Source organism: Rhea americana, unplaced genomic scaffold, assembly GCF_003343005.1.
Source record: "Rhea americana isolate MKP2758 unplaced genomic scaffold, rheAme1 scaffold_5, whole genome shotgun sequence".
NCBI lineage: Eukaryota > Metazoa > Chordata > Aves > Rheiformes > Rheidae > Rhea > Rhea americana.
Genome location: NW_028186645.1, coordinates 5,700,639 through 5,716,566, shown reverse-complemented (window position 1 = coordinate 5,716,566; position 15,928 = coordinate 5,700,639). Strand labels below are relative to the sequence as shown.

The window sequence follows — 15,928 nt, the reverse complement described above, 5'->3', positions numbered from 1 at the left end:
TTAGCCTTTTCAGAGGCATGAAAGAGATCAATTTAATGGATACCTGAAACATTTAGAGAGATTAATCATTGGGAAGTCAATCAATCAGTCACCTTCCAAATCATTCAGTCAACCATATTAGTGGGTGAAAAATTAAATTAGACCTAATGTCATTTGTAGACAAGCAGTTTGGCAGGGCAAGGAGAATTTGATTTTTCGTAAGAAGTTCTGGGGAATGACCAGCTACGTGGCATCCAAAAGAAGTAGCTTTTGAYGGAAACAAAGTTCTCAGGGGAGGTAGCTGATGATGACAAGCATGAAACGGCACCTGAGTCATGAAAGAGTGAAGYAGAAAAGAAGATACACTGTTCAATTTAGGCACCAAAAAATCAGARTTGTTGGATCACAAAATCTTGTTCAAATCCCCTCAGCTGTTCCCATGTCACTGATGTGAGGAAGTCACATGARACAGAAGGACTCAATGACCCCAGGAAAATGGAAAGTCAGATATGGGGTCCTTTAATGCCAACCATTTCTTGTGGCCTGCCACCCATTGCTTGTGCTTTCCTGGGAGAAGATAGCTGCAAAGAGCAGGCTCTACACATTATTTTAGCAGGACATAGTTTTTCCAATACAGGAAACCCTGGAGTAAAAATGACATTAGCTGTGTGCTTGCAGATGACACCTGTCTGGTGCATGACCAGCAAATCWAACTCTCCCAGGGAACATGGGCAATATTGTACATGCATGATACCACTTGCACAGTGCAGCTTTCCTGACATGGAAGCTAAATTCTTGTCCAGTCAGAAAGGTTGGACGCCTTACTCTGGAGCAACTAGAGAGGAATGAAGATGGGAGCAAGGGGTCTGAGCTGGTATGAGGCAGTAGTCAGGATGGTCAGAAAAGAATTATCCTGAACGTAGGAGCATCCATCCTCTAGGAGAGGAAAGGCTTCAGTGGGTTATGTTTCTATTTCCTTCCTTAGCCATTGAGCACTGGAAGGGTTTCAGAGCTAAAGGAAGTTGTTCTGGGATTCAGTGGAATGAGAGAGAGGGAAATGATAGTTTCTCAGCTGAAGGGGACGTCTCTGGAGTCCGTGTCTCTGAGCTGAGGACTCAGCAGAGCATGGGAGACAGGCAGATTCTCAGTTTATCCTCATGCAGCAGACCATGGAACCAGTGATGAACAAGCAAAGTCGGGGAATGTATGCTGAAGACCCCATGGCTGCCTATATTGCCTGAAACATTTTGTAAACATGGCCCTGGCTCTCTGTTTGCAAATGAAGAATAACTACATTTAATGTTTATTTATTTGTTAATTAGAGATCAATTCCAATCGCTTTTTGCAAAGAAATCCCTGGAATGTGCACAAACTCTCCAGAATTTCTGTGCTGAGCGCAGGTGCTCTGACCTAGTCTTCACTGGCAGCTGGATTCACAATTTTCCCCTGAAAGAGGATGCTGTGGGAGATTTTGTCAAAAATCATCATCAGGAAGGGCCTATTGAATTTGATAACAGGAGGAGGAGGAATCTGAAGAGAYGTTGGTATTATTTCTAGCACAGTCACTGAAGCAGCCTCTGTGCCGTTCTCATTAACATCCACCTTTGCCTTGTGAATTGCCTACAAGGGAAGCAAAGAGTAAAATGTAGACACAGAAGAGTGAAAAGCAACTGGGGACAAGCTTGCTTGCTTAAACACCATAAGGTAATTTGTAAAAGGGAGCACAGAATGAGTGTATTACTGGTTATGGAGAAGATACTCATGTCCACCCTTTCCAAGGAGAGCAAAGCTTGCTCTGAGCTTAGCGAGAGAATTCTTCACTAGTCTGGCAGARTCAAACTCTGCTGTTTGCACAGGCTGAGCAGAATGGAAGACATTTCTTGTTATGTTGYTTCTCAGAGTAAGATTTCTTTGTTTAATATTTAACATCACAAAAGAATGTTTTCACTTTACATAAATCTGTRTGCAAAAATCTTTCTGTGAAGACACACTAGTGACAAGCTTTATCAGATGTCTTTCCTGAAGGCAGCTAACACACTGATATGGCTTTACTTTATAGTGTTCTCTGTGGTAGGTACAGCAAATTCATACTTCTGAACCCAAATGTGATCTTATTTCATTGTCTTTCGCCAGCCTTTGGTGCTCTTTCTTCATTGCCCATAACACATCTGGAATTTCCTATTGTGTGGTTCTGCTGCTCTTCCTCTATTCACTGATCCTATATCCCTAATTCAAGTGTTTACACGCGCAAAAAGGTATTATTCACTGTTAGGAGTCACAAAATKATTAAATAATACAGGTTAGAAGGACCTCTAGAGGTCATCCAATGCAACCAACCATCCAACACAAAGTCAACTTAGGTTAGATCAGGTTGTGCAGGGTCTTATCTGGTCAGGTTTTGAATATCTCTAAGGATGGAAATTTAATAGCTTCTCTAAGTAACTTGTCCTAGTGTTTGATCACCCTCATGGTAGAATTTTTCTTTCATAATTTCCAATCAGAATTTCCCATGTTCTAATTTGTGTCCATTGCCTCTTGTTCTATTACTGTGCACMAGCAAGAAGAGTCTGCTTCCATCTTCTTTGCACTGTCCTGGTAGGTAGCTGACAGCACTGAGACCCCTCTCCCCCTTACCTTCTCTTCTCCAGGCTGAGCAAACCCAGCTCTCTCCATCTCTCCTCTTATCTCCTGTGCTCCAGCACCCTGATCATCCTTAAATCCTCTGCTGGACTCACTCTGCTCCTGTATGTCCACATCTCTCTTGCACTGGGAAACCCAGAATTGAATGCAGTACAGCAGAGGTGATCTCAGTACTGCAGGGCAGAGGGGGAATATCACTTCCCTTGTGACCCGACATGTACCTTCTCTGGGACACTAGGCAATCACTTAATTTTCTGTGCACCAGTTTCTTATTTGTGAAATAGGGCTATTCCTGYTTCACAGGTTTGTTGTTCTAACAAATTCTGAGGTGCTTGGATAATGTAATAATGAAAGGCATATACATTGAATAATTATTCCCAAATTTATGCTATAACTGTATGACTCTTGTCATATTATATTAATTGTTTTATGTTAGCTTGTTGTGAAATTATCTCCTATTATTTATTTTCTGTCTTTCAGATCTGTTTTCTTCTTCAAAAAGTTTCAGGTGAGTTTGTAGGGTTGCTATACRACAATTCAATGTTGAATTCTTGGAACAACAGCCATTGAATCCCTCAACTTCTCCTTCCCTTGTTACTATCAGTGAGTCATGAATATATACCTGAAGTAGGATCAGGCTATTTGCAAAGATAAAAATCTGTATGTAATGGGGGCAGACAAGTCTCATGATCTCTATTTCTGCTTGCATACTTACTTTGGAAACCTTCAACCGAGTATTTTCTGTCATTCCGGAGAGATCAGCTTGGTCACTGAACACCTCTGTCACACCCATTTTCTTGAACAGGTTCTTGACATCGTAGGATCCAGAGATGGAGAATTTTGGAAGGTATAGGTAGATTTTTCTTTTCAGAAAGAAAATAAAAATGTGGGTTTATTATTGAAATATGCTTTGACATGAACAACTCTTGCAGGTATACATCCATCCCCGGTATCTGTGGTGCTGACCTCTTGAGGCCTGTCTTTCTAAGAAAGTGATAAGTCTCACGTTACAGAAGCAGAAATTGAGTTACCAGCTCCACTAGCCACAGTTTGGTCAGTTGTGCAGGGGCACGGTGCTTTGGAAAGTGACTAGGGTAGACAGTGTCATCTAGGATGGAGAAAAGGAAAAGGCATGTTCTTTTGAAGTGGATTCTCCCTTCTCCAGTTTGACTCCCAAGGGCCATGTACCTGCCATGTACTCCATGGCTGGCAGCAYTCCTATTGCTTTGGCTGAGGGAGCTGAGCATGGATGAAACCTCCTGATGCCTCCTTAGATCTAAGTGGATTGTGTAATGCCTGGTTCCTCAGAGCTGGGCTTAGCAACTCAGTGTGGGCTCCTAAATTATACCTTGCCTAGATGARCAGTTATGGACCATTCTACGTTTAAATATACCTGAGTAAAAGAACAGTTAAAGGACTACAGAATCACAGAATGGGTGAGGTTGGAAGGGACCTCTGGAGATCATCTAGTCCAACCTCCCTGCTCAAGCATGGTCACCTAGAGCATGTTAGACAGGGTTGCATCCAGGCAGGTTTTTAATATATCCAGAGAAAAATTCAGATTACCTGTTTTTAAGTGATTTTGCCCAGTTAGACACAGTTTCTGTCAGCAAAGCATCCTCCACCTGCTTCATTGCCCCTTCATCAGGCAGAACAAACAACGCAGCAACATTTCCTTTATATGGGATTTCTACTACCCAGCAAGACAACTTCTCATCCCTATGGATATTATAAGGTTTGTTTCGATACATCATTTTGACCTTAACAGACTTCTTGGCATCCATGAAGAATTCATCATCACTGGTGAGCAAACTGCTGAAAGGTTGTTCCCAGTAGCCTTGTGACAAAAGAATGAATATAGAGTTAAAAAAACTGAAAAGAGGACTAATTAGGGAATACCAGAATAGATGATGCTCAAAATAATATAATTTGAGCAGTAGGGTCCACAGCAAGCTGATTTCCATTTTATATGATGCTTGCCCTGTTGCCATGGACAGAAGCTTTATGTTGTTTCAACAGTTCTAATAAATTCTAATCACACAAGTGAAATATAGACCAAGGATTGCTGTGGAAAAGACCTCCACCCTCCGCTTTTGTCTGCTTAAGGCAGTGGTGAAACTTCCACTGACTTCCACAATGCAGGCTCCAGGCCTATTCCTTCCACAAAGGTGTCCTCATTGGTTTGTCACTTTGACCACGTCCTGCACAAAGAGCTGYCTCTCTCTACTAATGACTGTGAGTTGCCAAGCTCATCCCTTCACTGTTCTGCATAGTTTCTTCTCTGAACTTGACTTAAAATGAATTTTTTTAACATATATAGAAATGATGCTAGATTTCATCATTTAAAGGAAGAAAGGCATATATTCAAATAGGCAATAGCATAGGCTGACATCATGAATAAATTATGTTTTTAGATTGGGATCAGAATTCCRGAGCATAGTGGATAACCTCTACCCACATTTGTCATGTTACTCACCTTTAAAGAAAATGTAGTTAACTAGAACCATCACAGTGTCTGAATCAAGATTCTTGAGTAAGTTAATGAATTTCCCATGGGTTTTAATTTCTATGTAATCATTAATTTCCTTTCTAGCCTCTGAAGTATTCTGGAAGTTACTAGAAATAGCTTCAGAATGATAAAAATTTGAGAGATCATCCACAAATTTTTGGAGCAGTGTCAGCTGGTCATCTATGAACAGGACATTGCCCATGCTYAGCTGGACTTCTCTGTGAGAGTCATTCAGTAGCTGGAGGAGGCGCTGAAAGCCTTCATGGACCTCCCGCTCCTCCATCTCCGTCAGGTTGAAGGCAAGACCTTTATGCAGTTGATGGCGCGTGGTCGCTCTGGCCCCCAGGGAGAGCATTGCAAAGGCAGTTGAGAGGCTCAGAGGAGAGAAGAAAATGTTCTTGTCACCTGCCTCTGCTGCAACCTGCTTGTAAAATTTAAATGCAAAGTCAGCATTGCTTGGAGCTATCTTGAGATGAGCCAGGTTTTCACCTTCAACATGAGAATGGTCTCCTGGAGAATGAACTGTTTTTTGTTCCTCTTGTTCATCATTGTGGCTGGGCTCATGGTGACCCTGGACGTGAAGCCCAAGAAGCAACAAACACAAAAACAAAGCAGACTTCATTTTTTTTCTGATTAGTTCTGTTAAGAAAGAATAGAGTTACTTTTAGATCTAGAACATTTTATGTTTCCTGCATAAAAGTGGTTCTTGTATTTTAGATAATAATTTTCAGATGTTAATTTTTAATACTCTTCTACTTGGCCTTCTACCTAGTACATTACGTTTCTATTCAGTCCCATCAGTTTCCAGTCAGCTGGGCAGTTAACAAAGAAAGAAAGATATTAATGAAACATCATGCGGGAGTGTGTACCCTTTCGTAAGGTATCACGTGTGAAGTAGTTCTTGCCTCAGAATTAATTTCTTATCCCTGTTGTTTAGTATGCCAAATCTGCAAGKCTCTGGTGGGATTTCCATAAAATGAAGCAACAGTACTATAGCAATTCATATAGTTGTCAATCTTCGTTCAGCAGCGGGTGTATTCAGCCTGCTGCCTATCAGGCTGGCTAGCATGGTCTCAGTGCCCTCCTACGCACCTTTGGGTGCCCGATGGAGCTCACCTTGTACCCCACATGTGTTCAGTGGGTGCTTTGGTAAACAAAGTGGCTTTTGCTAACGTGCTTTTGTAGTGCCCAAGGGCTCGTTATGGCTCAAGGTTCTCAAGCACTGCARTGACACAAATGTAATGTCACAAGACTGAGCAAAATCCACCTGTAGGCTCACCCTTTAAACTTTTTACATCATTCTCTCTCTTATGCAGCAATTCTGAACTCACAAACTGTATTATTTCCAAATATAATCCTAGGTGTTTCAGTAGAATAAGGATGAACTAAAAAAGTTTACCRGTTGTCTCTATTGCGCATAAAATATCCGTAAAGTTGCAAAGCCAAACACTCAGGAGTTTAGGATAAGTTACAGTGGAAGTTGCCTGCATAGCTGAAATTCAGCCCTGCAGTGTGTGTGTCTGCATAATTTGATAAGCTTTGATTACGTAATTCCACAGTCTCTCTTCCATCTTTTTCAGGGAATGAACCATGAAATATACTGGAGAAGTATGTCCTTCACAGGGGCCCTCACCTAATTCGCCTCAAAATTTGGAAGCTCAAAAATATGAAGGAGGCAATGGAGTACAGGAAAAGARAGATGTTAATGTTGTTCACGGCAGCTGATTAGTTATTCTAGAGCACTGGATTCTGCCTCAGGCTGTGTCCAATGCCAGGTATAATTCTTATATCAAAATTTCGTGGGCAGTTGTTAATTCTGGTTTCCCTCTGGCTGCCCAGAAAAGACACTGAAGATTTGAGCTGTGGCAGTGCTGAGTGTAAGTGCTTAGCTTGCCTAAAAYTTGAGATAAAACAATAGCTTCTGAAAAGAAAATGTTATTCTAAATAGAAGCAATTCATTTTGAGCTCATGAGTACTCTTTTCTTAATTSCCCAGATCTACTTTGAGATAGATCGGTTTCTCGCCCTGGCTGCCTCAGTGCCAGTAGCTGCATCCCTGGGAGCACTGCAGGTTCAGGGACTCTACCCTCTGCTCTGGCATCTGCTCTGTACCAGCCTCGAGTAGCCAGGAGCAATTATAAGGAATATCTGGTGTCCTTGTGATAGTCCTGAGCTGTGCCACAGTCATTCCTCCAGTGGAGATGGTAGGACTCTGGTGGGAGTTGAGAGGCTTAGGCATGCTCAGATAATGAAATCATCAGRGATTTTATTTTCTAATCTATTACAATATCGATAAATGTGCATCCTGGCTTTTATTAGGGGCTTATTAATTGTTTTTGACAGACTTTCATAGAGGTCTCTGATATGAGGGTTGCTTCTCTGCCAAATCTTGGCTCTCTCCTCCAAAAAATGGAGATGATGGCGCTCACAAAGATAAGTTCATCAAAAGCTGGTACTCTCTTTCTTTGCTTTGTTTTTTAGGACACAAGCTTCTTGGAAGTAGATGGATGCATTTAACTGAAGTGTTCAACAAATAAATTATAAAAATTGGAATTTGATCKTTAAACAGAAAAAATATAAAAATATTGCCCGAATAAGAAAGTTTGATAAAGATATTAATGACAGAAAGCAGTTCACCAATAATAAGCAGGCAATGCTGGTCAGTTCCAGAATATGTTACTTGCTCTGCCTACATGTAATGTAGAAACAAGATTCTAAAGTCACCAGGGAACTACAATTTTGACAAGAGATGTGACTCCACCCTGTCCAGCTTCAGACATATGTAAGAGATCTTGGTCAAGTGATACTTTATCAAAATTTTTAACAAGATTTTCTAACATCCAGCAAATCTCGCAACCCCAGAATCTGGAAATTATAAGAAATGCAAATATTTTGTTATAATGACAAAATATTTTAAAGTGAAAATTTCCATATTTACCATTTCTCAGCAGTAACTAAGAGGAGGCAGCCTACTATACTGCTGTACTGTTACTTATGTGCAACACATTCCTCTGAGACTTCAACAGCCTGACACTATGTCAGACCTCTGGTTTGTAAAGGGTACTTGAGATTACAACTGAATTTGCTCCTCTGGAAGCAGACACAAAGTTTTATGTTTCACCTAAGTGTTGATGACAGTGAAGTATTTACTACAGATGTCATCTTCCAGTCATCCGGCTATTGTACTAGGAGCTTGACCACTGCCTGAATCCTCCTCCTGGCATTTAGAACATGCTTCCAGAAGGCTAAGATTATTTCCAGTTGCTGCTACAAAATAAACTCATCTCAGAATGAAATATTGTATAATAAACAGCAGAGATCCCAGAAAACACGAATTCATTCTCTTAAGAAAGTATAATATGGTACTTACAGTGTATTTGACAGTCTACTGCATCTCTCTTTTACAACACTCCTTCTCTATTTTTTATTTTACTGGGTAGGATTAAGTTAATGTCCACTGGTAAATATTAAACAGAGCAARTAAGATTTATTTGCAAAGCAAACACTGAGTAAGGTATTTTTTTCCTAGACATCAAACATTATAAACCTACTTTCCCGTTACAGAGGCAAAACACTGCCAGTACCTGGGGCTCCAATAGAGCAGCATAAGCAGGGACCTTGCTGCTTTGGGGCTTGAACTAAACTGTGAACARAAAAGTTTTGCAAGGTAATGTGACATAACTGTTATAAATGCATTAGAAAACCAAACACTAGAAGCGGTAGAAACCAAGACAGGGCCTACCTCTGGGTATAAAAGGATGATRTGTCTTGCCAAGCTTTCTGCATGGGACATTCTGCAGCAAGGATGCTGCCTAATCGTGTAGGCAAGACAGAAGCAAGTTTTGTTCAGGAAGATCGCAGTCTCTCCATGTCGCCCTGGAAAGTGCAATCAGCCATACCCTAACTGGTATTCTTTGAAGGTCTCATTAAATTCTTACATAAAAGATRATCAGGGGATACTGGTTAGATTTACAGAAAGCCTTTGATGAGTTTAGTTTAGAAATTAATAAAAGAATAGGAGAAAAGTAGAATATCGACATGGCTTGAGAAATAGCCAAACCTAGAAAACAAATAGGAGAAAGAACAGGCAATCTTCATCATGGCAAAATATTAGCGAGGGAGAAGAGACAATGTCTTCTCAAACCTCACTGCTTCCACATGGTGTGATTTATGCACATGTTACGTATGAATCATGCCAGGCTCTCTTCCACTTGAGAGCAACAKGAACTATTAGCTATTTATAAGGTTATTTAAGGATGAGATGCATGGCACTCATCCTGAGTATTATTAGTATTGACTAATTATTTCCATTGAATGTACATGATTTCACTCTAGGTAAATCTACAATTTATCTACATATAGCAATCTATCATAGCTGTTATTGTTTAATTACTATCTTCTAGTAGCCAGAAATGGTTAGAAAATGTTTTCACAGATAGCCCTTTCCCCATGATGCATGTAAGTATACAGAAAGTTTATCACAGCACTACATTAAACTACCAAGGTTTACCATGAGTTAGTATGCTGTTGCTTAACTCTAGAAAAGACAAACTGTTTTTCTCAAGTCTAGGCCTGCCTACGTAGATAGTATGAATCTTTCAACCCAGCCCTAATCCTTGACTAACMATCCGAAGGATGCTACTGTTTTCAGGGAGGAACTGTGGGGAACAGTGCAGTTTCTTCAGCAATAGTTTTCTTTCCTCCTCGGCCATGCTGGAGCACTCAGCACGTCTGTGAGCGGAGTAACTGGTCATTTACGCCAGGACACCGATTCCTCTGACCCTGGCCCATGTGTGAGCCTAGTCAAGGGTAAGGCTTGCAGTTACATCAAACCCACAAACAAATGTTTCTGCTCACAAGCTTTGAAGCCATCAATTCCTCTGTGATTCCAGATAGATCAGCATGATGAATGAATTAGTCACACAGTTTTTTGAAAGTCTCCCTCAAGTTATAAATGCCAAAAGTAGAGACTCTGGAAAATATGAGTCTCTCCTGCTGAATACAATGCAAAATAAGGGTGAATCATCACATAAGGATAACACCAGTGTACCTGATAGATGGCARTGTCTGTGAGATCCCAGTGAACATGAAGCTGTTTATTTCTTGTGTATGTGTTTTCCTGTTTGTGTAAATGGCTGTTTAGAAAACCTTGCCCACAGAACAACTGTCACTGCAATAACATGAGAGTAAATTGGGATGTGCAGAGTTTTGGAGGAAGGAAGCCCAAGCCCACGCAGTGCAAATTCACAGAGCACTTGGGTATTTCTAGATGAGCAATGCCTGGGATGGAGGCACTCCTGCCCCAGGAGCCAGGGTATCTTTTGCCATTTGCGAAGTCATACAAAGGATTGACAGAAATGCTTTTCCGTTGGCCTGATAATGGCCTATATGGACCTTTTCTGTGGGTTAATTAATTCTCTTTCACTCCTGTTTGGCAATGAGTGTTTGCTCAGTTGTGCGATGTGAGGCAAGCTCAGTTCATCCTCAGAGGGGCAGTTTCATTCCATATCATTAAGTTAGTCCTGCCTTTGCTTGGTTGTCAAATTATGATGTGCCAACTTTGCAAGCTATATTTCTGGGTTTCCCAGAGCAAAGGGTTTTTGGTTGTGAAAGTAAAATGTCGGCAAGTCAATAAGAATTGGGCAAGAGAATGTGTACTTAGAATGATAAATCCTCATGCCACCGTTTCATTTGCCTTAGAAAGAGGTATCCACTCAAGGTCCATCTGCAAAAGTTCATATAAATATACCTTCTGATAGAAGCAACTCCATTAAAATAAGGGGGTCAAGACCGCTGAAAAATTACTGTAACTATGATAACAATCAGGTCATGTCCTAAATGCTGAAGTAAATAAGCTCAAAGCTGCAATTTTAACACACTGTGCCACTGCTACAGCTGGGCTGTGACTGCCAGTGCTCTGGCTKCTGCCATGCCTGTGAGGAGGAGAGCAGCTTGGTGCCCTCAGCAAAAAATGATGAGGGCAATTAAAACTATACAGTTCTGCCTGCCTTTAGCTATCATTTAAAACTCCTGCCAGGAAAAGCTAGCACGGCCAATGCAAGATAACAGTGGTATAATTAGGTTTAAGTAAATACATACCCTTCTTCAAAAGAGGTTTTTGCCCTTTAGATGCAATGTCTTTGGCCAGATTATCCTCTGCCTACTTCACTTTCTTTGCATCTGGCAGGTGCCAAATGCTGCAGCAAAGCTCCCTGGAGAGGTGTCAGCACCACAGCATGCATCAGCTTCCTGTTAGCACARGGTTTTACCACTTAGTTCTGTATTCATGATCTGTCCAGCAACTGGACTGTTTCCATCGACAAAAGTCATCTGCATGGGTGTGTGCAACAAGAAAAGAAAGGCTTTTTTGTTTTTGTTTTTTGATAACACTAAGAGAGAGTACATGAATATCTTGTGGTCAAGGAAGTATTAATGTAAACCTGAAGAACTCATGTGTCGTAAAACTCCTTGTATGGACTGATGGTACTTTGAACATAGTTTCATAATGGGATTCTTTTCTGCCATGTTTTCAGCCTCTTTCACAACTGCAATTGGACTCTCTGAAGTGAAATTTCATACAACCTCATAGCTCTCCAGATGAAAGCCATTTAAAGGAACTCAAATAATCTTGTTATTTTTTTCTGTGTTATATCTTAGAAGCAAATAAAGTTATTTCATTACCAGACTGTGATTCTATTTCTCATAACAGATGTTTTACCTCAGATGATTACTTTCACATGTTTGCAGAAAACAAATATTTTAGTGTTATTGTTCTGCTKTGTTTACACCTGAAATCCTAGTCCTCAGAGTGTGTTTCTAAGAATACACAGAAATTTAAGGCCTGGTGTGAATTCYATTGGAGTCAATGAGCCAGAATTTTGAAGTTCAAGACAGGTATCTCTCAATGAGAGCTCATCTGAGGTTTTACTGATATATTTTCTATCAAGTTCTCGGATGAATGAARACATTGAAATTGAAGCTCTGCATGAGTATGCTGAAGCTTTTCAAAAATAGGTGCTATAAGTTTCAAAAAATCACTAGAATAGAAAAGGGAGAAATAGAAAGGAACAGTGGAGAAACTCTACAAGACTGTACATTTTTTCCCAAATTGAATTGTAGCTTGAATATCTTTTTTCAAAACAATGCATCATCATACTCAAGTGGCTAGGACTACTGACTAAAAACCTTAACTATTATCACAATATAAGAACTTAGAGATGGCATGCATTAACTCCCAGAATTAAATATACATACATATATACATATATATATATACATACACACACATATAAACATATATATATATATATACATGTAGCAGCTAGAATAGCTGTCAGTAAAGGGAAGTGGTCAGTCCTCCTCCTGGATCTTGGTGAAGTTAAATGTGAGCCCTTCCAGCACCTGAGTAGTGGATCTAGAGCCCAGGGCCAGCAGGGCGAAGCCAGCAGAGATGCTCACCAGAGGGAAGGAAACGTTCCTGCCAGGGGCTTCTGCAGTCACTTGCCTGTAAAACCTGCAGACAAAGTCAACGTTGCTGGGGACTTTCCTACAGGGATCCACTAGGATCTTCCCCACAGTGATGCTGCTGCTGGGACGTGTAGTTTTCTTATACTACTTGTGGAGATTGGACTGAGGATAGCCAGGAACAGCAGGCTGAAGTACAACGAAGGGGAGTGCTGGAAGGCATCAGTACAGAGCAAAGCAAATACATTTCTTGATCTAACTGTAAATAGATTTCATTGCCATGTACTGTGCCAGAAACAACTCCTTAATTTGTTCACCTGGCCCTTTGAGAACTTTTATGGTTATTACCTTTGGGGGTTATAGTAACATTTGTCTTTCTGGTTTCTCACTAAAACCACTTCTAAAAATTTTTAGCAATCGAAAAATACGTGTTTCCCCTACTTGTGAGAATGAAATGATCCTGAGGGATCTGATTATATCTGTTTCAGCACCAGCTTGGCAGAGGTATTGGAGCAATCCATGGTCTGTGCTATTTAAAATCACTGTCAGATTTAAGGAATGGAGAGCTGTGCACCTAATCACCTCCGTCTCTGCATGCCTCCGCACCAGTGCTGGCAAGAGAGCTGCATGACATCGGCTTCGGCTGTTGAGCCTTTCTGGATAGMAGGGTCCAGCTCCTAAGACCACTAACTCTCCAAAGGCCATTTTCTGTGAGCTCCACCTAACTTACAGAGCTGGGGCAGCACCCAGCAAACAGCTTGCACAATTTTCCAAAAGGTAGAATACAGTATCCAAACCAAAGACAGACTTTCTGGTTTGTACCACARTCCTTGTTTTTAAGATTTTTTAAGTGCAGCAAAGTACAGTGACTATGACTCCACAATACGTTGTATATCCCATTTTAAACTATATCTTAGTCCATTTATGATAGCACATAATACAATTAAACTTGCATATTTTACTCTTCATTTCACACATGACAGTTTGTGTACTCAGCCGTGAAGTGTTTTTAGGTATTTGTATCACCAAACCATTGCCATGTTATCTGAAGACCTCCATAAATCCTCAGTGGGGAGCAGTCTTTCGAAAATATACATACACAATTACTGTGATAGCAAATGCATGTGGCTGATCAAAAGAAACCACTACAACACAGCAATGACAGACATTTGAGAGTCTCACGATTTTTGCCTTGCAATAGTTTTGATGTTTACTTCCTGAATGTCCTAAGTTTATTTCCTGTAGAAGGAAAAAGGAGCTCAGGGGCTAGCAACRCGACTTGGACCTTAGTGGTATGCAATAAATGGAGATCACCAGCAGAGCAGGAGACTGCAGGGCTGAATGACAAAATAGCAGCTTCCACGCCTCACTCACTCATCCTGCACCTCTGTGCTAGTACACTAACTCATGCTGGGGCACAGGCCTGGCATTATCCTGCAATCACTCATATTCATACATTTTTAGTATGTTTCCTGACACAGGCATTGCCCATTCCAGTTAAATTCTTCCAAATAAGCCCTGGGCATATTTTAGGGATTAGCACAAGTCAGAGAATTATTTCCAATAAGCTACTTGGATGTTTTGCAGAGGCAGAGAGTCAAGCAGTGTGGATATGAGCTGGGACAAGCCGATTGATCTCAGGACTACAGAGACGTTGAAGCGCTTTATTTACTTGCGTAGACGTAAGTTCTGTGAGTATGATTAATTTCAGTGTTGATTTTAGCCCTCGCAGCTATTCACACCCTATCTCTTTTTGGCTTCCTACTGGAGTGTTAAGATGGATGCCTCTTGATGAAGCAATGATCAAATCTGCAAAGCAATACAAGTAACATCTTTCGGGTATCTGGCTGATTAAAATATGCCCAAGCTCTGATTTAGCCCCTGTTTCCCCATAGGATGTTCTTGGAGAATTTGAGACTCTAAAAGGAGGTCAAAAAAGCCAACACAAAGTGGGTGGATGTCATCAGCTGTGAATGCTGGCAAACCAAGTACGGCAAGAGAGTTTTCTTTCAAAGGAAGCACCTAAAGCTTCTCTGAAAGGAGAGTAATTCCCTGAACTTGTGATCTCTAGCTATGCTTCCCCCTTTTCCTAGGAGCTCCATCAATGTCACAAAATAACATTCCTTGAGCCACCACTTCACTCAACAGCATAGTTTGCAGAGCATTCACYGGGCTTTGCCAAACCCACACTCAAACCATTCTCTCCAGGGAAAGGCAGACTTGGGCTTCTACCTTCCTGGAAAATATGATTATTAGAATGCCAGATCCAAGATCTTTAGCGTTAAAATGCAATAGCAGCACTCCACTCACAGTGGCCAGCCTGACCTACCTGGATTTTAGGGTATTATACATGACCCTAAAAATTAAATCTTGATCCTAAAAATTAAATTCCTTGTCACCCAACCCTGCACCTTGAAACAAAATTAACAACACATTTACAACAAACAGAGAAGGGTCATTTTTTCACCTAGTTTATGCTACTCCTACAGTGAATCTCTCTGGTATAAGCGTGTCCTGCATGTTATAACCCTTTCCCCTGTTTTAAGGGGGAATATGACCCTGCTGAAATGGTAGAATCTTGACATTGACTGGTGTAATCACTGGATCTGGAGTAAATAATTCTATTGAACCCAAAAGCCAGAAGAGAGAGGAAATTAGGCTGACACCATACCCAGAGTGACTGCATTTCTGTCAGCAGACCTCTGCTTTCCCTGGTGCTCCACATCTTCACAGGCGCTTGGACTTGTGTCTAGATTTTGGTACTACCCTGGATCTATGAGACTGCCTCAGAACAGTGATATCAAATTGACACAGACATCCTCGGATAGTGGGGACAATCATTTTCACGYGGAAACACAGTATGTCCAGGTGGAAGAGAACAACTGGAGGTTGTTCTGCATTTATATTGTGATCTGAAATATATCAGCCTGCCACTGGACCAGCACTTGCTAAGACCTTGCAATTGCTGGAGCAARTCGGTTCAACAGCTTCTTTGTTTCCTGTTCACAACTCAGGAGCAGCCATTTTGTTCAATATATATTTACTTAAAATGTTTTAACATGCTTCCTTCAGGCTGGATATTCACCTAGTTTTTCAAAGATGGCAGACATTGGTCATTAAAAGCCTGATTTCTAAGCCCATCCATAATTCACTAAAAGGTATAGTTCAAGGATTACTTTCTAGTGGAGGAAGGAAAAAAACAATGTTTTCAAGAATGATCACATACTTGCTTCATTTTTTTTCAAAACTAGAAAATTGTTAGTAACAGGTTTGATACAATTTTAATCACATAGAAATATAATTGCATGAAGAATGCAATTCTTTTCAACCAGACTGG

The 15,928-nt window shown here is 40.7% G+C and overlaps 1 protein-coding gene across 1 annotated transcript; it reads right to left on the bottom strand.

The window, feature by feature from the left end:
• Positions 1-1,389: 1,389 nt before the first annotated feature.
• Positions 1,390-5,756, bottom strand: LOC146588716 (alpha-1-antitrypsin-like). Its single transcript, XM_085317649.1, has 4 exons — positions 5,096-5,756; positions 4,186-4,456; positions 3,335-3,482; positions 1,390-1,599 (listed from the first exon to the last, which is right to left on the bottom strand). The coding sequence occupies exons 1-4, from the start codon at positions 5,748-5,750 to the stop codon at positions 1,390-1,392; spliced, it is 1,284 nt and encodes a 427-aa protein (XP_085173775.1). The 5' UTR covers positions 5,751-5,756.
• Positions 5,757-15,928: the final 10,172 nt, after the last annotated feature.